Source organism: Myotis brandtii, unplaced genomic scaffold (assembly GCF_000412655.1).
Source record: "Myotis brandtii unplaced genomic scaffold, ASM41265v1 scaffold2750, whole genome shotgun sequence".
Taxonomy (NCBI): domain Eukaryota; kingdom Metazoa; phylum Chordata; class Mammalia; order Chiroptera; family Vespertilionidae; genus Myotis; species Myotis brandtii.
This window is the reverse complement of record NW_005360465.1, coordinates 135,286-159,151: the sequence shown is the minus strand read 5'-3', so window position 1 is coordinate 159,151 and position 23,866 is coordinate 135,286. Positions and strand designations below refer to the sequence as shown.

The 23,866-nt window shown below is 46.4% G+C and overlaps 1 protein-coding gene across 10 annotated transcripts in view; it reads right to left on the bottom strand.

Annotated features, from left to right (window-relative positions):
- Positions 1-21,891, bottom strand: part of KDM5C (lysine (K)-specific demethylase 5C) — a 49,277-nt gene extending 27,386 nt beyond the window's left edge. For 2 of the 10 annotated variants that reach the window (XM_014541626.1, XM_014541624.1), the window contains exons 1-12: positions 21,181-21,889; positions 17,341-17,418; positions 14,213-14,335; positions 13,731-13,901; positions 13,075-13,209; positions 12,177-12,300; positions 11,892-12,094; positions 10,461-10,619; positions 7,299-7,418; positions 7,009-7,167; positions 6,333-6,514; positions 6,079-6,241 (exon numbers count right to left, since the gene is read on the bottom strand). In XM_014541626.1, the coding sequence (XP_014397112.1) occupies positions 6,079-6,241; positions 6,333-6,514; positions 7,009-7,167; positions 7,299-7,418; positions 10,461-10,619; positions 11,892-12,094; positions 12,177-12,300; positions 13,075-13,209; positions 13,731-13,901; positions 14,213-14,335; positions 17,341-17,418; positions 21,181-21,330 (1,767 nt within the window). In that variant the 5' untranslated portion in view covers positions 21,331-21,889. Of the gene's footprint in view, positions 1-6,078; positions 6,242-6,332; positions 6,515-7,008; positions 7,168-7,298; positions 7,419-10,460; positions 10,620-11,891; positions 12,095-12,176; positions 12,301-13,074; positions 13,210-13,730; positions 13,902-14,212; positions 14,336-17,340; positions 17,419-21,180 lie in introns of all 10 variants that reach the window. The other 8 variants (XM_014541627.1, XM_014541629.1, XM_014541625.1 and 5 more) reach the window with 7 other exon arrangements.
- Between the last annotated feature and the right edge of the window lie 1,975 nt (positions 21,892-23,866).

Sequence of the window (23,866 nt, the reverse complement as noted above, 5' to 3'; positions counted from 1 at the left end):
TGCTTAATTTTCTACGTGTGTATTAGTAATTTAATCCCTACCTTTTGGACAAGTGTCCAACTCTGCTCTCTATGTTTTCACATTTCTGTAAGTCTCTCATGGAGCCTTATGATCTGTTCCAATCTGGACCAGCTGTCCCTCCTGGATTATCACTCTCCTGTGAAGGGTCACCTGTGTTCCCAGATCCCACGTTTTCCTCTTTCTTGGTTTTTGGTTTATTCCTTTGCTGTGCTTGAGCACATTCTCTTCTCTAGCTTACTGAGAAACGATGGGAAGAGTTTTTTTGTTTTGTTTTGTTTTGTTTTTTTAAATTGCATATAGAATCCTAAGTTGAAAATCATTTGAAGGCATGGCTCTAGTCTTCTAGATTCCAGTATTACTTTTGAAAACTCTGATGCCATTCTGATTACTAATGCTTTGAATTAAACCTGTTTTCTCTCTCAGAAAGCTTGTAGGATTTTTCTGGTCCCAGTGGTTAATATGAAAATCCACCAGATATACCTTGGTGTAGGTCCATTTTCATTCATGTACTGGGTAGGCCCTTTGATTCCAGAAACTCAGTCGTTCAGTTCAGGGACATTTTCTTCAATGATTTCATTAACGACTTGATCCTTTCAGTTTTTCTGTATTTTCTTTTCAGAACTCCTATTATTTATTGAGCCTAAATAAATTCTGTAATTTTCTCTACATTTGTCCATATTTATCTTTTTATCCTATTTTTTTTTTCTGGGAGATTTCCTTAATTATTCATCTTCTAACATTTTTTGATTTTTTTAAATTTTTCAGTTTTGCTAGCATAATTTTAATTTCCAAGAGCTCTTTTTTTGTTCTCTGTATGCTCTTTTAAAATAGTAATTGTTCTTATTTCATGTTTGCAATATATGCTCATCTCTAAAGTTACTAATGAGGTTTATTTTCTTTTCCTTTTTAAAGTTTACTTCTCCCTGCTTATGCTGTTTCTCCAGGTTGCTTTTTCCCGTTTGGTTCCATTTTGTTTTCTACAGTTTTCTTGATTGTATGTTAATTTGTGGCTACTTATATTTAAGAGTAAGAAATGAAAAAAATGAATAGAAACTCTGAAAGCATAGTTGTTAATTTTGTCAACTGTGAGCTTCATTGTAGGGTAATCTGGCTGAGCCATTCAGTTTGGGAAACTCTAGGTTTTTCCTTTTGGGCCAGATTCCTGAAGGAAAAAAGTGTGACTGCCAGTGTTCTGAGAGCCAAGTAGAGGAATATGGCTGGTAACCTCAGCATCCAGTCTGTATACAACAAGAACTCCTATTATTTTCACTGTACCTCCACCCTCAACTGTACCTAGAATATCTCAATCCCGAGATCTTCTATTTTAACCTCTTCAAAATTAAATTTCCCGTCTGTTGCTGGAGTGAGGGAGGTTCGTATTTCCAGCTGCCCAGAATGGGAGGGTATCTCACAGCTTCTTATATAGACATGAACCAATCCTTATTTTCACCTCATTCTCTTTATTCCCAGAATGCCTGGTGCCACCAACTATTAAACTTTTGGGGGATTGTGAGGTATAAATCAGGTTGGTTCTCAGATATACCAGTACTGACTTAAGAATGAAATTTCTCGTTTTCTAGTTTCAAGCATTTTGTTTATCATTGTCTTCTCTCTTGTTTTTCCATCTGTTTTTTTTACCTTAAATAAAAACCCTCTGTGCCATTTTAGTGGAGTTTCAGTATAGAATGGAAGTATCCATCTTTATGTTTAATTCACCATCTTTACCGAGAAGTCTCATAAAGTTTTCTAAGATGAATATTCAATGCTGATAAAGACAAAGTGAAATAGGTACAGTGTCAATGAGGGGACAAATAACCTCTACTCTCTAGAAAGCAAAACTGCTAATAAATATCAAAAACCTAAGATATTTATATCCTTCAATCCAACGATTCCTCTGCTAGGATTCTAGATTAATGTGGAGAGAATTAATATCCTAACAATACTGAATCTTCCCATTTAGTGAAAACACCTACATATTTATTCAGGTCACGCATCAACCCCCACCTCCAATACATTTTCTTCTTAAATCTATCCCTACTTAGAGGCAACATTAGCATTTCTTGCCTGTATTATAGCACTGGGCCCCATTACCACTAGAATTTTCCAAAAAATGCCAATCTGACCCTACTGAGAAGCCCTCACTTGAATCCCTATTTCCACGTGACAGAGCCATGGCCAGACAGGCAAATTCTTCCTCTTCCTTCCTTTGTGCTTTTGTGACCGCCTTCCTAAGGACCCAGTCTGTTTTCTTTTGTAGCACCTCTAACATTTTATCCTACTTGTTAACTGTCCTCCACCCATCTGTGCATACCTGTAGGGCAGGGATGGGTTTATCTCCCTTTGGGGTGATGACCAGAGGCCTTGCACACAGAGGGAGTTCTAGCAATATCTGTTGAATGATCTAGTTCCAGCCTTAATTTTAAAGATGTGAAAAGTGAGTCCCAGAGAAGTCTCAAATAGCAGAGCCAGAAATATAACCTAACGCTCCCGACTCTTTGTCTCAACCTACCCCCTCATGTTGGCAATGTCCATCAACTGGTGAATGATAAACAAAACATGGTATACCCCTACAATGGAAAATTATCTGTATAAAGGCCTAAGCGACCATTACAGTGGAACGACCAGAACGACTAGTCGCTATGACACACACTGACCACCAGGGGGCAGATGCTCAATGCAGGAGCTGCCCCCTGGTGGTCAGTGCGCTCCCACAGGGGGAGCACTGCTCAGCCAGAAGCCGGGCTCACAGCTGGCAAGCACAGCGGCAGTGGCAGGAGCCTCTCCGGCCTCCACAGCAGCACTAAGGATGTGCGACTGCTGGCTTAGGTAAGGAGCGAGGGGTTCCAGACTGCGAGAGGGATGTGCGACTGCTGGCTTAGGCTCTTGGGGAGCGGGCCTAAGCGGGCAGGCGGACATCCCCTGAGGGGTCCCAGACTGTGAGAGGGCACAGGCCAGGCTGACGGAGCCCCTCCCCCCTCCAGTGCACGAATTTCATGCACCGGGCCTCTAGTTCCATTATAAAAAGAAACAAAGTTCTGACACGGGCTATAATATGAACTTTGAAAAGATTATGCTAAGTGAAAGAAGCCAGACACAAAAGACTACATATTATTATATTTATATAAACTATCTACAAGAGACAAATCTATAGAAATAGAAGGCAGATTAGTGGTTGTTTGGGACTAGGGGTTGGAATGGAGATTGACTGCAAAAGGGCATGGGCATGAAGTACCTTTTTGGGGTGATAAAAATGTTCTAAAACTGGATTGTGGCGATGGTGTAACACAACTCTGTAAATTTGCTCAACTGTATACTTAAAATGCGTGAATTTTATGGTATGTAAATTGTACTGCAAGAAAGCTATTTTTTTAAAAAGACAATATTTTTTTTATTGATTTTTAGAGAGAGGAAGGGAAGGGGAGAGAAACATTGATATGAGAGCGTAACATCTATTGGCTGCCTCCTACACGCCCACTACTGGGGATGAGCCTGCAACCCAGGCATATGTCCTGATCAGAAATTGAACCAGCAACCTTTTGGTGCACTGGATGAGGCCCAAACAACTGAGTCACACTGGCCAGGGCAAGACTTGCTATTTTTAAAAAGGTGGTTATAAACAGTTCTTAGTAAGGAAGCAAAAATCATTCCAGTCCAGCACTGTCCAATATGCCAGCCACATATGCTTTTAAATTCTCTAGTAGCCACATTAAAAAAATAAAACATATGCAATTAATTTCAATATATTTTATTTAACTTAATATAGCTGTCATATTACCATTTCAATGTGTAATTGGTATACAAAAGTATTAGTGAGATATTGTTTTGTACTAAGTCTTGAAATCCAATGTGTTTTAACTTTCAGCACATTACAGTTAGGACTAGTCATGCTTCTAGTGCTCAGAGACCACATGTGGCTAGTAGCTACCAAACTGGGCAGTGCCATTCTAGGTCATTAAACTTACAAGAAAAGATTATAAAATCTACACACTGATTATTGCTATGTCAAAATTTACATAGAAAAAACAACAGATGGAAATATAAAATGTGAACGAAATAAGGATGGCCTCTCTATTTCCATTTTTTGGGAAGAGGGCATGTTTCTTTTATAATGAAAATAATAGTTATACTATATATCTATAAAAAGAAATGGCCTTTTCTCACCAAAGAGGAAGGAGGGGGCAGGCTAAAGATAGCTCTGGGGGAGCTCCAACTGGATAAACTGCAGCCTGCCAACACGAGAATATGAAAATCACAGATGCCTTAGATTGAGGGATACTGCCATGAGCAAGAGAAATGCTGTGGCAGCAAAGAGCATATATTTAAAAGTCTGTGATAAAGTTTTTTTAAAAAGAGGTAAGAACTAAGCAGCTACATATATATGCATCTTTTTTTTAATTGATTTTTTTTTTAGAGAGGGGAAAGAAGAGGGAAGGAGAGAAACATCGGTGTGAGAACACAACGTCAAATGGCTACCTCGTGCACCCTATCAGGATTGAGTCCACAACGCAAGCATGTGCTCTGACCAGGAATCAAACCAGCAACCTTTTGGTGCAAGGGACGATGCACAATCCACTGACCAACACCGGCCAGGGCTATATATGTATCTTAGCTGTCTGAATCCTTAAGAGAATCCACCTCTACTTTTATAATTTTCCTTGACATTGTAGGCAAGGTTTGAGGAAAGGTCAGACCCAATGTCTAGTAGTGAAGAGAACTGGAAGGGCCTTTGATCAACTGGACATCTCAATTCCAGTAATTCTTAAATGGGGTGAGGTGGAGACGGAAAAGGATACTCCACCTCTAAGTAGAGGAAGGTTGCCTGAACTATTGTAGATTCTTCCTCTAATCCCTAGATATCTCAATCCTTGGTTAAAGATCACTACAACGTAAAATAAAAAATATTACTCAAAGGGTATGCAGTATATCAAAACAAGGTGAAGGCAAGAAGAAATTTGGGTGAAAACCACTGACCCAGTCCAAAGCCCTACTGTACTAATGTCCAGGGATCTCAAGGAGACATTGATTCAATACGTACTGCCTGCCTACCATACCCCATGCGTTAGACTAAGTGGCAAGGCAGGTAAGGGTGGGGAATAGAAGGGAGAAGGGAGGAGTATAAAATAAAACTCAAAGCAAAGGTGGTGAATGTACTAATCCCTGTTCCTACAGGACTATTCATCAGGCTGTTTTAAGATCCACACCAGGAAACTAACTGATGCTAATTAATGCTGGAAATTCCCAGGAATATAAAGTCTCTTATAGGTAAGCCAGGCTTATACCTAGCAAAACGTTTGATAGAGGCCCACAGGAGGATAGGATAAGCCAGGACTCTGGGTTCAACTTTTTTTTTTAATGTTGAAAGATATTAGCACTTTTTTTTAAAAGGTTACCTTACACCCCAGCTTTATTGAGATATATAAAACATTGTGTAAGTTTCAGGTGTACAACATATTGATTTGATAGACTTATATATCGCAAAATAATTGCCACCACTGAACCTCACACCTGTTAAATAAGTAAAAAGACCTAACACTGCTCCAAGGGTTACAGTATGGAAAGTATGGCCGAGAACTGCTAGTTGTCCCCTGATATTCTCTCACCTTCTTTCATAGTAACATGACCTCCAATTTGTAGCTGGTACGTAACCATCCAGAACAAAAATCACATTTCCCAGTTTTCCCTGCAGCTCAATGTGGCCATGTGACTAAGTTGTGACTAACAGGAAATGAATAGAAATGATGTCTGCCCTTAAAAGTAAAGAGAACCATCTTGCCCTGTCCTTCTCCCATTTCCCTCTTGCACTGGCTGGAATGCAGATGTGATAAGAAGCCATCCCTAAGGTGTTGCCCTCAAACACGTGGCCCAGAAGGCTCACCATCACATTGTCTATCTAACCGTTATTTTGGGTCTCTGTTAGAGCCGTCAAACCGATAGCCCAATGAAGATACAACAGGAATGAGAAAGGGGGAGGGGTAGATTCCAGACAATGACCACCACCATTACAAAGGACATTGCTAAATCATTCCTACTCCTTGTCCCTGTTTCCTGGACACTCACCGGCACGCCATGGGACATGAGGGTATTGGGATTCATGAGGGTGACAAGTTGGTGGAGGAGGTCAGGCTGGCTATCAAAGAGCTCAGGTGTCAGCTTCTTCATCACCTCCTCTAAATGTTCTGCTGCGAGCGAGGGTACCCCATACCAAGTCTTCGGTTCACCCCTGTCCAATTGGAAAGGGGATATAGAGTGGTCACATCCATGGTCCTGAGGGCGTCCAGCCTGCTTTCCCAGGTCCCTGGGTCCCCACTCACCAGTGGAGGTAGTTAATGGAGTAACTCCAGTGATCCTCAATGTGCCAGCAAAAGGCTGAGAAGACCATGCCTACATAGAGCCAGGGCACCTTCATGCCGGAGATGTCTGCATTGATGTGGCACAGTACGGACTGCTCCAACACTGGCATCACATTCAGGTTCCAGCCACTGGTAGCATACTCCTGTCAGGTCAAGTATTTGTGGGAAGGGGATGAGGGTTATGATAAGGAACTGAGATCTTTAGCCCAGGGAATGTTAATTTTGAGGTCATAGACCTTTTTGAAACATCTAAGAAATAGTATAGGTATTCTCCTGCAAGTTAGAAGCCCCTGCTCTGAACCAAAATGCACCCTTCCCTTGATGCAGGGTCTGGGCCCTCATTTTTTTCTGCACATACAATCTTACTCCCTAAGCTTTTTATGAACAAGTCAGGTACCCATTTCATACATCTTCTCATTTAATTCTTATAACAGATTTGTAATGTAGATACTATTCCCATTCCACGGACAAGGAATTAGCCAATCTCATGACTGGAGATGCCATGCCAGTTACCAGGCTATGATCTTTCCACACATCTCGTCTCATGTAAACCCCACAGAGCCACTGAGTCTTTCAGACACTAAAGGACTTGCCTAAGCTCACAGAGCTAACATATAACCATGAGTCATCCACTCACCTCCTCCTCAGGGGTTAGGTGACGCTTATTGTCGCTGACAGGGAAACCGCTGCCAAATTCTTTGGAATGGATGTCAGCCCCATACTCAACCGTCACATCTTCCTCAATGCTGTTCACCAGCCGCCAGAACTCCTTCTCCACAAGTTCTGTGGGTACCATCTGGGGGACAGGGGTAGCGAATGACTGGGGCCCGTCATATCCTAGTCCCACTGACCCGCGAGAGTTAAGACCGTCACACACCAGCACCCACGACCCTAGCCCTGACACTACCCCAGTCCTCCATCACCTACGTGCACGGGCATGTTGAAGTAATCGGCTTTAAAGGAGTCAGCCATCTCTCCAAAGCTCTGCAGAGTGTATTCCCGGGTAGCCTGCTCAAAGCCAAAGGCTTCGGGGGGACGCTTACACTCCTGAAACCCAAAGGAGAACATGTCACCAAGGGAGGGGCAAAGTGGTGGAGAAGTCTCCAAAGCAGAGCTGGAATATGGGTACAGGCAGGGAGAATAGGCCTAGATCTGCACTCCAGGCTCCGAGGCAGCTTCATTTAATAGCTCCGCCTTTCCTCCTAGCACCTCAGCTGAACGAGTCTTTTCATTCCTCACCTGCTCACTGCCATGCTTTTGCTCCTCTCTTGCTTGAGGACTTTACTATCTAAACCATGGGCTCTGACTTCAATATGCTATCCGATGCTCTTCTGCCACCATTTTTTCTCTTGAGCTAAAATATGGATGTAGCCCGGCCCGCGTAGCTCAGTGGTTGAGCATTGACCTATGAACCAGGAGGTCATGGTTTGATTCCCAGTCAGGGCACATGCCAGGGTTGCGGGCTCGATCCCCAGTGGGGGGCATGTGGGAGGCAGCCGATCAATGGTTCTCTCTCATTATTGATGTTTGTCTCTCCCTCTCCCTTCCTCTCTGAAATCAATACAAATATTTTTAAAATAAATAAATAAAATACGGGTTTATACAGCATGTTTAGGAAAGCTTTTTTTATGCCCAGATTGGAACTAAAGGCCTGGGAAATGAGCAGTGAATATTCTAGTAGCTTGGAGGATGGGAAACAAAGGCACTAGCTTTCACAGTGCCAAAACCTACACTGTTCCTGTTCTTTAGATTTTCTCAAAAGATTGGACGCCGGTCGACCTCACTTTGTACCTACAGTCCTGGTTTTAGATGAGAGGTGTGTGTATCCCAGAATCAGACACACACTCGTCTCGCGTCTGAGAAGTAAATGTCAATCTGGTCCACAACCACTGACAGAGCCAAGCAGAGCTGAGAATCTTGGCCGTCTGCGATACTGTTGGTATCCAAACTCCTCCCTAAAGGGATCTCCACCACTACCAAGGCCCATTCATTTTGCACTGCCAGGGTCTCCTCCATCATCTGGGTGTGTGCGTGTGTGTGCACTTGCACACCTGGTCTCTGCAACCTCAGCTGAGTCCCTGCGATAAGGCTAGAGAGACTATCAGCATCTGCTCTCCAGAAAGCCAGAGAGAAATGGAGATGAGCAGAGAATTTGGATGAAGGTAGGAAGCTCGTGGAACAGACCTGGCGGACTTTTTAGGCTGCTGAGCCCTCACAGCTGCTTCAGCCGCTCTCCTTACTGCCCCTCTTGCACTAGGTAAATTCTCCCCATAAACCCTTGCTTTGGCATTTCCTCCACTCCCCAGTCTAGAACTCCTGCCCACCTTTTCTACTGAAAGTCTACATCACTGCAAACTGATTTTATTATCACAACAGAAGGAAAACAAATATTATACCCATATGATGGACCCCCTATAAGAAAAACAAATCATACCCATGAATAAATTTAATAATACAGAAAAATGATTAAAAGTAACAAATGAAAATATACAGTAAGATTCCCCAATGCAACAACAAAAAGACGCACATGCCAGGGTTGCGGGCTCGATCCCCAGTGGGGGGCATGTGGGAGGCAGCCGATCAATGGTTCTCTCTCATTATTGATGTTTGTCTCTCCCTCTCCCTTCCTCTCTGAAATCAATACAAATATTTTTAAAATAAATAAATAAAATACGGGTTTATACAGCATGTTTAGGAAAGCTTTTTTTATGCCCAGATTGGAACTAAAGGCCTGGGAAATGAGCAGTGAATATTCTAGTAGCTTGGAGGATGGGAAACAAAGGCACTAGCTTTCACAGTGCCAAAACCTACACTGTTCCTGTTCTTTAGATTTTCTCAAAAGATTGGACGCCGGTCGACCTCACTTTGTACCTACAGTCCTGGTTTTAGATGAGAGGTGTGTGTATCCCAGAATCAGACACACACTCGTCTCGCGTCTGAGAAGTAAATGTCAATCTGGTCCACAACCACTGACAGAGCCAAGCAGAGCTGAGAATCTTGGCCGTCTGCGATACTGTTGGTATCCAAACTCCTCCCTAAAGGGATCTCCACCACTACCAAGGCCCATTCATTTTGCACTGCCAGGGTCTCCTCCATCATCTGGGTGTGTGCGTGTGTGTGCACTTGCACACCTGGTCTCTGCAACCTCAGCTGAGTCCCTGCGATAAGGCTAGAGAGACTATCAGCATCTGCTCTCCAGAAAGCCAGAGAGAAATGGAGATGAGCAGAGAATTTGGATGAAGGTAGGAAGCTCGTGGAACAGACCTGGCGGACTTTTTAGGCTGCTGAGCCCTCACAGCTGCTTCAGCCGCTCTCCTTACTGCCCCTCTTGCACTAGGTAAATTCTCCCCATAAACCCTTGCTTTGGCATTTCCTCCACTCCCCAGTCTAGAACTCCTGCCCACCTTTTCTACTGAAAGTCTACATCACTGCAAACTGATTTTATTATCACAACAGAAGGAAAACAAATATTATACCCATATGATGGACCCCCTATAAGAAAAACAAATCATACCCATGAATAAATTTAATAATACAGAAAAATGATTAAAAGTAACAAATGAAAATATACAGTAAGATTCCCCAATGCAACAACAAAAAGACAAGAATATACCAGCCTATTAACAATGGTTGTGTCTAGGTGATGAAATGAGAGGTAATTTGTCTATATTCTAAGCTTTCTAAAAAAAACAAAGAATAAAATACTTGGAAATCAAAAGAACAATTTTTGCTTCATATTCTTGTCTTCCAAATGTCAATCCTGACATCTACCCTTAGTCATTTTCCTCTCTTTAGAATTTCTACACCTCCGAGTTTCTAACACACAATTTAGCATTTGATTACACGCCATTACATACAATCTGTCTAATCAGGACTCTCCCCACGAGGTCTGGGAGCTCCCAGAAGACACAAACGAAGGCTGTCTCCACCTCCTCTTTTTTCCAAAGCTCTGCCCAGCCTAGCCCCTACTCCAGGGACCCAAATCAGAAGCCTGTGGCTGAGCTAGGATGCTGTTCACAATAAAGCCAGATGAAGGAAGGCAAAGATACCCTATGAGGCAGACATGGACTGTGGCTGGGAAGGCCTTACCGCCATGACACACTTTGGGCACCGCCAGACACCCTTGGGAATCTCAGGCAGAGGAGGCAGCAGGCAAAAGATGTGGTAGTTGTCATCACAGCCATCACACAGCAGGAGTTTGTCGTCCTCATCCCCTCGGGAACACATCCGACATACATACGACTCAATCTGCCAGGGGAGGGAGGCAGTAGTTCATCCACCTAAGCCCTGTCCAGCCTTTACACAGCAGACTCCTCCAGAGGGACCCAGGTCCAGCAGTCTCCATCAGAAAGCTGCACTGCACCCTAGTTGGTTTGGCTCAGTGGATAGAACATTGGCCCGTGGACTGAAGGGTCCTAGGTTTGATTCTGGTCAAGGGGGCAGAAGGCAACCAATTGATGTGTCTCTCTCACATTGATGTTTCTTCCCCCCTCTCCCCCTCCACTCTTGCTAAAAATCAATAGAAAAATATCCTCAGGTGAGGATTAAAACAAACAAACAAAAAAAAAGCAAGCTGCAGTGCTCGCTAGCTGGATCACTCATGGCCCTGTACAGGCTAGTCATACGCAGTCTGGAGTTTAACTGTATGCATGCACCACCTCCCCAAATACACTGGTCGAGTAGTGAAAGCAGAGTCTTTCTCATTCAATCCTAACCCTCCCCTCCTTTTTTCATTCAATCAACACTTGTGTGTTCTCCAGTAAGACAGACTCTGCAGGTCAGTGATGAATATGACATGGCATCTGCCCTCTAGAGGCATACAGTACCCCAGAGATACGGGTTCATAAAAACTTAAGGGAAAAAAAAAAAAAAAAAAAAAAAAAAACCAACAAAAATAAAAAAATAAAAAATTCAAGGGCAGTGCAGAAACTGCCAAGAGTGGCCCATAGAGGGTACTGTGGGAGCCTAGAGAAGGAAGTACTCAAATCAGCCAGAGATAAGGAGGCACTCCGCCGCACAGGTAACACCTGAAACTGAAACTTGAAAGCCAACTGCAATGGGCAGAGTGCAAGGGGAAACTTTTCCAGGCGGAAGAACCGGCCTGTGCAATGGATGGGAAAGGAGAGAGCATGGTGTGTCAGGGAAAAAGCCGAACATGCCTACAAGTAGTTTGGTGTGGCTATAACAGAGTGAGGGAGCAGTGTTGGGGAACGAGGCTAGACGTCAGCAGGGACTGGACCACGCATGGTAATGAGCTTAGCCTTTATCTTGGAACAATGGAGAGGGGGCAGCCTCCTCTGGACCCTTTCTGCCCTTCGTGTTGACAGTATTTGATCACCTTTTCTGGTTCTTTGTTCCGTGTGAGTTGGCCTTGTTTCCCCAATTATGTGAGCAACCTGAAGGCAGGGCCCGCCACACCCACTTTTCTGCTCAGTGCAGCCCGGTCCAGTGCCATGTTGGGGAAATGCTTGTTGAAGGGACAAGAAGCAAAGCATTAGGAAGTCAGGGCTGGGTCCTTACAAACTGGGCATTGCTGTGGTTCCTCCGCAGCCTCATAGTCATTTTGGTGCAGGGCTCTGGGCTGTGACTCAGCTCCTCCTTGCTCTCCAGGTAGGTCTTGGGTGAGGCCGGCTCCACCTTCATATCCCCGCCTGACTCCTCCTTTACCACTACAGTCGGGGGACACTCAGGCCCTTCCTTATCTGGGAGAGAGCAGAGCAGCTCTAAAGAACAGGTGTGAGCAATCAGGCCCTGCCTTCTCTCCCAGGGGAGGCCATCCTTCACACTGCCCCTTCCAGGCCTCACCTTTCTTCCGCAGAGTCTTGTCCTTGGCCATGAGGCCTAGGCCCATCATCTTGGGGCCTGCCCCATAGATCTGCAGCTTCTTCAGCTCCGGGTTCTTTTCAATGTCTTCTTCTGTGGGTTCCGGCTGGAAGAAGGAAGGAAATGAACCAAGACTGCCCCATCCTAACAGAACAATAGCTTAGAGCAGTGGTCGCCAACTGCTGGTGGTCCACAAAGTCCGAAAAGTTGGCAACCGCTGGCTTAGAGGGTACATCATCTGAGCTTATGCCAGGGGCTGAAGCATGGGCGGGCTGGGGCAAGAATTCAGAGCTGCTTTTTGGAGAAAGGGATTAAGTGAGCTCTCTCTTCAGCCCTCTCTTGGAAATGAATTAACACAGGATTCCAATTTTTCCACCTCTAAAATTGAGAATGTTAACTCCTACCTTAAAGTTACAAGGTTTGGAGATTACATAAATAAAGAAATCTAAAAGTGTCTGCCACTACCAATTAATGGCAGTGACTAATATGATTCTAAAGTTTGTGCCTTGGTGAGTCCAGGGACAGTGACTCTCTTGTTCTTTGTTGTATTCCCAGTGCCTAGAAGAACACCTGGCATATAAGCTTCAGCCTGAAGCTGGGATACAGATATAAGGAGAAAGAAGCTCTGCCCCTATGAGTGGAGTGACTCAGGAAAAGAATGAAGAAGGGCAGAAATAGAAAAGATACTGTATGAACAGATCCAGACCCAACTCAGAAGCTCAGCGGAGAGGGGAGGAAGAGCAAGAGTGAATTCAAAGAGAGACACACTACTGCTCAGAACTGGAGAACTGAGAAAAGGGACAGTGGAACAGAGGCGTGGCCAGAGGGAAGGAGAGGACTCTCTCCGCTCCAAAGCCATAACCAGAAGGGAAGTACTCACATCAGGCTGCAGTCTCTTGGCCCGTCGGCCATAGCTGTTGAACTTGGAAGGCTGCACAGACTGTCGCAGGGGAATGCTGTGGGGTTTGTATTCCTTGTCCTTCTCCTCATTATCAAATGGACGTGTGTTGCACTGCTGGTGAGAAGTAAGGAGTAGAGGTCAGGGCATGGGGTCCCAGCCCCCAACAGCAAGGACTTCCTCTACCCTTACCCAGTGGCAACCGAAGCTGTGGTTGCACCTCCCTGACCCGCATGTTAGGCCCTGCTCCACTGGTGTTTACCACTGGCACCGGCATACCCTCTGGGAATTCTTCTCATTCTTTGCTTATGCTATTCTTCCTTCTAGCCACCTCCCCACAACCATCTCCCCAACGAAATCAGATTCCATCTTTTCCCAGACCTCTCCAGCCCAAAAGATCTCTCCCTCCTCTGAATTCCTTTATCTGTTAAAACCTTGTCACATAACAGATAGCAGGCTGGCCACGCGGATAACTCCAGGACCTTGACCCTGGGCAGTGTGGGGAAAACGGCACCACTGGAAAAGAGTGGAGTTTAGCTTCCAGGTCTCTAGTCCACTGAACCAGTTTCATTAAGAGCAAGTGTGAAAATCTGTGTCTGAGGGGGAAGCCTCCTTCCACCCCGGCCTGGCATCCTTACCACCAGGTTGGCTCCAGACTGGTACATCTCATAGGGGTAAACGATGCGTTCATAGTGGGAGCGTAGCAGGGAGCCAATGTTTTTGCCTGGTGGGTAGTTGAGGCGCTGGGCCACCCGGGCCCACCGACGGTCCTTGCAGATGGCTTCATAGCCACCTTCCTCCACCACGATCTGCAGGGACAAGCAGGAAGGGACGTGGAGGTGCTGTGTGTATGTACATGAGAGCAGGCCTGCAGGAAGGGCGAGGAGGACAACTCCAGCCCCTCACTGCGTTGGGGGCTACCCCTCCTCCTACCGCCACCACGAAGACTCAAATTGCAGCAAGAGGTGCCCAGAAGTTCTGCTGATAGCGTATGTGTTACCAGGCTGTGCCCCTTCCATTGCAGCCTAGAGATCCAATATCCAAACGAAAGGAGCCCCCAGAATACCAAGGATATTAAGGTATGGGGTGAGGAGGGGGTCTGAGAAAAACCTGTTCTTACTTTGCTGAGGCTGTAGAGGTCCAAGATCCGCCGTTCCACATTGGGAATCTTCAAGGAGGAGCCCTGGATTTCCCAGAATTTGGCAATCTGGTCCAAGTAGTTCAGTTTCACTCTCGTCTGGGCCTGGAAAAGAAATGGCTCAAAGAGGCTGACCCTTCACTTGAACTCCTGTCTTCTGATCTAATCTTAGGGGAGGGAGGGTACAGAGAAGCCCACTACCTAGGGCCCAGTGGATCTCAAACTCTAAGCAGTGGTGAGCCCACCACTCTCTCATCTCTGCCACCTTCTAGTCAATAGGATAAGCCCCAGGTCTCAAAATGGAGAGGGTCGGGTCACAACAGCCAAAGCTTTACATACTCTCTTTCTCAGTGTCCTTGACCGGGCTGGATGAGTAGCATCATCTCTTCTACAGAGAGCCCGTGTCCTCAAGTCACATAGCAGGTACCAAGAGATCGGAATGTCAGTATGATGATAAAGCACACGCCCCAGAGGGGGGCAATTTGATTTTTAAGGGGGGCAATTCGAGAAAGAGTTAATGGTGAATTTTTTTGCATTTCTTATGGTTCTAGGGGCCTCATATACAGTATATAAATATATATTATGACATATTTATGCATTTCAGTTCTCTATTATGTTTTGAAACTTTGCTATTTTTTCATATCACTTCATATTATTATTATTTTTTTTAACAATTTCTTAGTGATTTCTTCCTCAGTACTTCAACTACGCTTTCGTTCGTTTATTTTTCCTCTTTCATGGATGCCATGTTCTTTGGAAGCTTGTTTAGACCAAGTTAATGGCCTTTTAGGCTTCCTCCACGTGAATAGGAGTTTTTTGTTGTTGTTAATCCTCACTTGAGGATACTTTTCCATTGATTTTTAGGGAGAGTGGAAGAGAGAGGGAAAGACAGAGAGAAACATCGATGTGAGAGAAACACATCAATTGGTTGCTTCCTGCATGCACCCCAACAAGGGCCTGGGCCAGGAAGGGGCCTGCAAGCAAGTTATGTGTCCTTGACCGGAATCAAACCCAGGACCCTTTGGTCTGCAGGCCAATGCTCTATCCACTGAGCCAAACTGGCCAGGGCAGGAGTTCACTTTTTTAAAAAATATGTATATTTTATTGATTTTTTTACAGAGAGGAAGGGAGAGGGATAGTTAGAAACATCTATGAGAGAGAAACATCGATCAGCTGCCTCCTGCACAACCCCCTACTGGGGATGTGCCCGCAACCAATGTACATGCCCTTGACTGGAATCGAACCTGGGACCTTTCAGTCCGCAGGCCGACGCTCTATCCACTGAGCCAAAACGGTTATGGCAGGGGTTTACTTTTTGAATAATAAGAATTATATGTCACGTGGGAAGGGGGCATCAGTATTTTAGAAATGCCTAGGTGGGGCATGGCCAAAAAAAGGTTGGGAACCACTGCTCTAATATGTAATGTGATACACCCCGCTACATCAGCAATCATATTGCAACATATAAATGTATCAAAGCAATACGCTGTATGTTACTTTAAACTTACACAATGCTACAATGTCAAATTTACTAAAAGAGATCTAAATGTCAAATAACAAGTTTCAGCTTTTCCCCTGCTACTGATTTGCTGAACAGCCTTGAGTAAATCAACTTTGCTCTCTGGATCCCCATTTTCTAATTACAAAAGGGGAATAAAATAAGAGCCCAGTCCACTCACCCCAGAAGGATGGACTTACGAGAGGAACAATGAGGCCCTCTGGAAACTCCAGAATTTCATCTAAGCTCCAGGCATGTTCAGAGAATGAAGGTTCCAAAAGAGCAACTCACATTTTCGTATGCACCATGAAACTTGTTCCGTGATAGCTTAAGGGTGAGAGTGCACGCCAGAGACAGAATGGCCTAAAGAACTAAGAGATGCCCGGCCAGCATGACTCAGTGGTTGAGCATCGACCTATGAACCAGGAGGTCACAGTTTGACTCCTGGTCAGGGCACATGCCCGAGTTGTGGGCTCAGTTCCCAGAGGGAGGCATGCAGGAGGCAGCCGATTGATGTGTCTCTCTCATCGATATTTCTATCTATCGCTCTCTCTCAAATCAATAAAAACATACTTAAAAAAAAATGTTATCTGGGCCAAAATGTCAATAGAGCCAAGGTTGAGGAACCATGGTCTAGAAAACAATGGTCTAGGTCAGGGGTCCTCAAACTACGGCCGACAGGCCACATGCAAATACAAATATTGTATTTGTTCCCGTTTTGTTTTTTTACTTCAAAATAAGGTATGTGCAGTGTGCATAGGAATTTGTTCATAGTTTTTTTTTAAACTATAGTCCGGCCCTCCAACAGTCTGAGGGACAGTGAACTGGCCCCCTGTTTAAAAAGTTTGAGGACCCCTGGTCTAAGTCATGGGTATTCAGTTGGGTCTAATATCCCCCCAGGACATTAGTAAGGCCTGTGGATATACAATTGTGATTTTTGGAGGGGTGGTAGCATATTTCTCACCTCCATCCTCCATGGGAAACTCCAGGATCGTACCTGGAACTGGCTTCAGGACAACCATTCTCATTTATCCTTGGACAGTCTCAAGCCCTTAGGGGAAACCTCACCTACCATGCAAAGGGCCTGGACTTCCAGTACAGAGCAAAAGGCAGAGGGAAAAGACTACCTGCCTGACCCACTGCCCCAGTCTGTAACCATTCTAGCCTCCACACAGACAGGTTTTTGTGTTGTTCCCACCCATCGCCTCATCAAGCACCATGGAAGGAAAGCAGGAAGCACAGGGCTGTGAATGAATTGGATAATGAAACCACATTTCAGCTGGCCAAGCAAGAAAGGGTCTCAGTTAGCCCCCACACTTCCCTTTTGTTGAGCCAGGTAGGGTCGGGGATTGGCAGGGGAACTTCAGAAGTAGCAAACCCTTATGAGAAAGGGATATCCCCAGCCTTTGGGCCACCAGATCAGAAATGCTCAGTGCCCATGTTCTTGATGATATTCCAAGCCCTAAAGCTTCCTCCATGCAACTTCCCAGGAGAGAAAATAAAGACCTAGTCAGTAATGTATCTTAGCCAGAGAAGGTATGAGGGAAGTGGAGCAGAGCTCAGGTAGCCCTTCTGCCAACCCCACCACCCCACCGGCTGTTAGTCTTCTCACCTCTAGTTCATTCAGCCTCTGGATTCGGGGAGTAAATCTGAAGTTGTCCACTTCTACAGCAAAGGGTGGCTGCCAGTCCTGAGGGGGCACAGAGGGGAAAGGGAGTTGGGTTATTCCATCAAGACCAGAGGGCACCAAAAGCAGCTCAACACCCCATTTGCTCCTTCCCAGACCTTTTAACCTGCAAACACCCAACCCACTACACCACACACAGAACTCACAGCAGGGCCTTAGCAGCCCCTAAAGTGCACACCCAGTGCCCCATGCACAGGCCCTGAGAAACTTCTCCCAGTCCCTCCCAACAGTATAGTGTGCTAGGATTTCAAGAAAGAGAGAGATGGAGCCCAAAACAGTTGGCCCCAAACTGCCCCTATGCCCACATTAACCCTTCACCACCTAGGCATGTGTTGGAGGCCACTCAGTCCAAAAGTACTGGAAAGCACACAGGATTTGGAGTCAGAAGACCTAGGTTCATGTTCTAGCTCCACTACTTACCAGCTATAGGATTTTACTTGTCTGTACATGTTTTCCCATCTGTAAGACAGGAATATGAACTCTTGCCCTAGCTTCCTCACAAGACCAATATGGCAAATTAAAGTGGTTTTCAAATGAAAATGTTCTTCAAAGATGCCATCATGAAGATCTGACATCTAAGGCTGACGCCGCCACCCAGTATACATGCAGGGTAGATCGGCTCTGATTCGGGCAGGATTTAAAGGTTTGGGCCTTAATGTCTGTTTTCTCAGTTTAAAGGGCTCGAGACAGGCACTGCAAGGAACAGGGAGCAAGAATGTGCATCACTCACCTAGAAGGTTCCTTGGGTCCTCTATCAAACACCTGCCTGGTGCAGGAAGAGGCAGGGGAGGAAAGGAAGCCCAGGGGTGAGAGAGGGTGTAAGTGCAGGGATACCCAACTATGGTGGCTGAGTGTGGGAGGTGTTAGGGAGGAGAAGGGAAGCCAGAGAAAGATAATAAAAGTGGGGAAGGCTCTGCCCTGCCAAGTTGGAGCTTGTTGTGTCCTGCCCAAAAAGTGGCTGTGGAGAACCCTCTCCCCAATGCCCTCCCCTACAGTCCTCTCCTCCCCGAAGCCCTGGCTCCTGCTGGGGTGGTAAAAAGAACCCAGAGGAGCCGAGACCAATGCCCTCATTTTAGGAATGGCAAAGAACTGTCATTTCTCCAAAATCACGTGCTGGGTTAGTGGTAGACGCAAGACTAGAATCCACGTCTTCTGACTGCCAGTCCAAGGACCTTTGCCCTCCACCAGACTACCACTGTTCGTATACACATGCCTACATATGGAAGTGGGGAGAGGGACAGTAAAAGAAAAGACTGTTGGCCTCTTTTGCACACATACTTTTAGAAAAGGGGCCAGGGACCTCATACTTGCATATTCCCCCCACTCCCCAAGCAGGTAGCAAACACCTGGAGCTCAGTAAAGCAGGGGCCAAAAAAAAAAAAAAAAATTAAGCCCAGACAAACTCCCATGCCCTCTTGCCTCCCACTAGCAGGGCATTCTCCTCCACGTAGGTAACCCAGGCTCAAACCCCACACTCCAGGCACCCTTCTTTCCTGCTGAATTGAGTTCTAGATAAGAAAAAGCACCATCAAGCAAACTGACAGGAAATGGCAGAACCGAAATTCTAGAGCAGGAGCTGTGGGTGCAACAGATAGCGGGGGGAGGTCCAGCAAACCTCTCTGACTGGCTCTTCCTGGGACCTATGAGCTCCCTCACTCTGCCTTCAGTCCCACACTCCCGTATGCCAAACACCCAGTATGTCAGGATTATCAGGATGGTGCTAAAAAGGTTGCCTCCCTGATGCAGTAAGCAATGACCTTTCAAGCTCCCCTGGGTCTACTCCAGGGTACCAACACTCTCCTCCAACCCATCTTCCCCCAAAGTAGTGGTTACCTGTCAAGCAATTCAGAACCCCAATCACCCTTCCTCAGTCAAATCTCCACTTCCAAGCGCCCACCCATACACAGGTTCCCACCCTGGGCCCAAGCACCACTTGGGTGAGTGCTTCAAATTCCAGCCAGAAGGCTTGGCTGCCTAAAGATGGCCTAGGGGCAGCTCTAGAGGAAGGAAAAAAAACCAAAACCAAAATAAAAAAACGAACAAAACCAGAGTCAGGTCTCCTGAATTGGAGAGAAGCACACTGCTGAGGTACAGGAGAGAAGCATAACAAAGGACACCCCCCCATGCCACCCACACACACACTAGGGACATGTCACTTTCCCCCTTCCTAGTCTCCCCCTGCCCCCCTCCCCCCAAGGAAGGATAACAACACCTGCACAAGGCCAGGCTGCCCCGATAAATCCAAGACAGAAAAATGGAAATTCAGGCCTCAACTACCCCCTACGTCAGACATTGCCTCCGTGAGGCTGCCCAACACTCCTGCTTCTCCTTTCTGGTAGCCTTCCTGACCTTTCCCTCCTCATGGCCACTCCCTCACCATGGACAAGGATACCTCAGAGATCTGTGGCCAGGCTCCAACAAGGAAGAAATTCGTTTACCCAACACCTCCCAGAGGATCCATTTGAAACCAGCCTAGATCTGTGGCAGAGCACCAGAAAACACCGAGTTGAATAAGAAGGCCTGTGGTGCCCTCCTCAGGTGGCAGTGCGACTTCCCAACCCGTTTCAGCCAGAGACACCTACTCAAAAACACCCTATTCCAGACAAACTGAATTCCTGCCCTTAGAATCCCAAGGGGTGACTGAACACACACATCATCATTTCTCCTGCATGCCAGACTAGCCCAGCCCTTGGGGGACTTCTCCTGGCCTGAAGCCAGGCCTAGGAGCAAAGATATGCCCTTTGTCGCTGACCTCTGGGAATCAAGTGTTCCAAAGGAGGCAGACTTCCACAGTTCCATTCTGTGTGGGAGTCCAAGAATACCCTATCCTCTGGGACCTCCTACATCCTGGGACACAGCAGAGTAGAAATCCTCTGAGAAGGACTCATACCCCACCCCCAAGCCTCTCCATAGAAGTCAAGTCTGGGGAGGGGTGATGTGCAGGAAAGGCCCGGATGGTGTTGTCAACTAGGAAAAGGAGACAATTCCCTGAACCCACCTCAGGGGAGCCAGATAAAGCATCCCCTATGAGACTGATTCCCGACTGGGCTACCAGGCTGGGATATGATCATAGATGGATTCGCCTGGCAGGGTGTGAGTAAATATGAGTCAACTCACATAGGAGCAAACCAATGACTACATCAAACACCTTCGCAGGCACAATAATTACCACTTATGTAGTGCCTACTACACATCGACGCTATCTAGTTTAATTGAATTTCTGAAATAACTACTCATAGGGCTCCTTTCACAGACTTGGGGAGATTATGTTACTTGTCCAAGGTCACACAGCTGGGAAGCTGCGGAGTGGGGTTTTGAACTTCGGCCTGTCTCCTTTCAGACCTGTGATCTTCCCACTACGACACACCGCCTGCCTTAAGAGAAGTGATGACAGTAGATGGCAGAAAGGCCTTATTTAGAGCAGCCTTGACCTGGGTGGTCCGGGGTAACTAAGAGATGTGCGTGTGCCTCCCTGTGAACTCTCCCCGGCCGCCTAGGCATCCCTGTCTGGACCCTTACCGGGGTGATTCTGAAAGGCGAGATGGGAGTGGGTGTGGGTTTCTGAGCCCAGGTCACTTGGGGGCCTCACATCACGAGGACCCCTGGCCCCAGCATCCTTTCTCCGACCCGCGCCGCATCCACAACGGTCCCAGCCACCCCATTTCTCCCCATCTCCGGCTGCCCTGCGCCCAAGACTCCCCCGCTGGCTACCCTAGTTTCTCATCCCCGGCCACGCCGCCGGGGACCACCGACTCCGAGCCTTACCGCGGGTGGGCGGATCTTGCAAATGCCGGACTTCTCGGCGATGGGCCTGATTTTCGCGATGTAGCCAAGAGGGTCTCGGAACTCGGCCCAGCTAGGTTCGAACACCGGGCACTCCGGCGGCGGGAGGAAGTCGTCAGACCCCGGCTCCATGGTGGACCCTAGGACTGGAGGGCTCGGGCAGCCCTAAGGACTCATGGCGGATGCCGCTGTATGAAACCGAGGCACTGCTCGGAGACTAGGCCCTAAGCGGGGCAGCCGCCGCCCGCCGGGGGCCAAGGGGGCGTGTTGAGTGCCGCGCTCTGAGAGGCAAAGGCTGGCCCTCCTGCTGCCGCCTCTCAATCCTGCTCCGTTCCTTCCAAACTCTGCTGCTGCCTCCCAACTCCCGCAGCCTTCACCACCACAGTTACCTCCCAACCGCCGCGGCCTTCACCGCTGCCGCCGCCATCTTGGTTTGTCAGCGTCCTCCCCCTTCCCACACCACAACAAACCGGATCCCTCCGCGGGGTGTTCCTCCGAGCCTCGTAGAGCTGGTATGAGGCCGAGCCCTAGGAAGCCTTCAGCCCGTGAGGACCAAGCAGAATCGGCAGGCGTGCGTTCCCTATTTGGAAGCGGGAACTCAAAAGTAGCTCCCAGCCTGGGGTCAAATAGTTCTTCTCAGCGGCGGAGGAGCAAAAATTGTAATTAACATGCCGGATCCTTTTTCCGGATGGACCAGCGGTGCACGTTTAAAGGCCAGTGGTGCGCATGCGCGTTATGAAGACAGACCGGAAGAGGAGCAGGGGTTGGTGGGCGGTAGGCTGAAACTAACACCCCCTCCTTCTATGACCTCAGCCCTGGAGGGAGCCCCGCCCCAACATTCTATCCTCCTTGGTCTTTACGTTGTGAGCCATAGCGAGAGACCTCTTTTGCTAGCCTGCAGTTTGGGGTGAGATGTAAGGAGCTCCCAGCTCTAGGTACTGATACCTAGAGCTTTGAAGGAAGGAAGGCAGGAGGCTGCTCATTCCCCAGGGGTTATGGATTTTTAGAATCCCGGGACCCAATGAAAGGAAGGAAATATTTATTTCATCCAAGGTTATGCATAGAGTCGTCTCTAAGATGGGGCTTCCATTCTTACCCCCAGAGTCATTGTCAGCATTGTAATGAACACTTTCCACTGTTCTGTATGCTCTTTTATTGTGTGCACATTTGTGGTATGTACTCCTACAAAATAAGCCTGTTTATATTTTGACTACTGGATATTTAGCAACAGCATATTTATCCCCTATCAGCCCCTCTCATACGAAACACTGTGTATTTGTGAGCCTACGGTGTACTTACCAAACATCTGTGCTCATGGATTGTATTTATGGTGTATAGCCCCTGTCATATGAGTCCCTAGTGTGTGTACATCTATTTCTATTGTGTACATGTTCATTGAGCAGTTTCTGAATAGGTTTATTGTAACTACTTCAAATGAGTGCTTTGCCCATACGTTAGGCATCTACTGATCTACTGCATTTGAGGATCGTCTTTGTTATTCAACAGTTGTGGGCCTGCTGCATACAGTTTGAACATCTGCTGTGCACATATCAGAGTACTTGTATACATGCTAATTAAGTGCTTATTTTTCCCCCCCAATCAGACTCAATTCCTTAAGGCATGGACAATGTTGCCTTATACATTCTTAACACTTGGCATGGTAAGCAATAAATTAATGTTGAGTAAACGAAAGAAAAATGAATATATATTTTTGAGCAGTCTTATAAACTCTTTGCAAACATTTTGTGTATACTGTATTAAGCATCTGCTATACGGTTGAGTATGTTTGAAGGGGGTAGAAAGTGTCATTCCTTCATTAAGTTAATTGTTCATAATCACATACCATGTCCCAGTTATGCACATCATTCTGCCTGCTTCAGGACTGGGCTCAGAACAGCCTATCTGCAGGAGTAGGGCACACTGGTAGGAGCTCCACTCTGGGGTCAGACAGGGCCAACTTCTAGTCCCACCAGCTCTCTGCCATTTTCTAATTATGTGACCTCGGGCAAGTCCTAACTTGTGAAACAAATGAGGATTATAATACCTACCTTTCAGAACTATTGTACAGTACCTGGCACATAGAAGGCCCTTGGTATGTGTTAACTGTTATTTTTATTTCTGAAAGTCAACAATCAATATGTCAAATCTCATTAAGAATCTCTTTTGTTCCAAGCATTGTGCCTAGTGATTTCATATATTTATCACCTAAATCCTTATATTACCTTGAATGTTTGGAATCTTTATCCTCACTTGGCTTGTGAAGAAACTTGTCCCAAGTAATACAAATAGTAAGTGACATATTCCTAGTTTTCTAGGTGTCTAGAGGAACCTCAGCCCCTTTCTTCCAGAAATACAGGTGAATGACCCAAATGGACAACTATCTGGATGAGAAATAGAAAGCTAGGGAAAATGATGCTAATAACAGCAAAATCACTAGCCTCTCATATGTGTAAGCATCGAACAGCCCACATAGCTCTTTCATACCAATTATCTCCCTTAATCGTTGCAACAGTCTTGGGGAAGATCTAAGTCAATTTACCCATTTTGTAGATGAGGAACCGTGTTCCAGAAAGATTGAACAATTTGCCCACTGTTACACAGGAAGTTGTCAACTCCTGGTCAAATGTTCTTCCTGTCATTTGCTCTCACTAGAAATAGAACTGGGCAA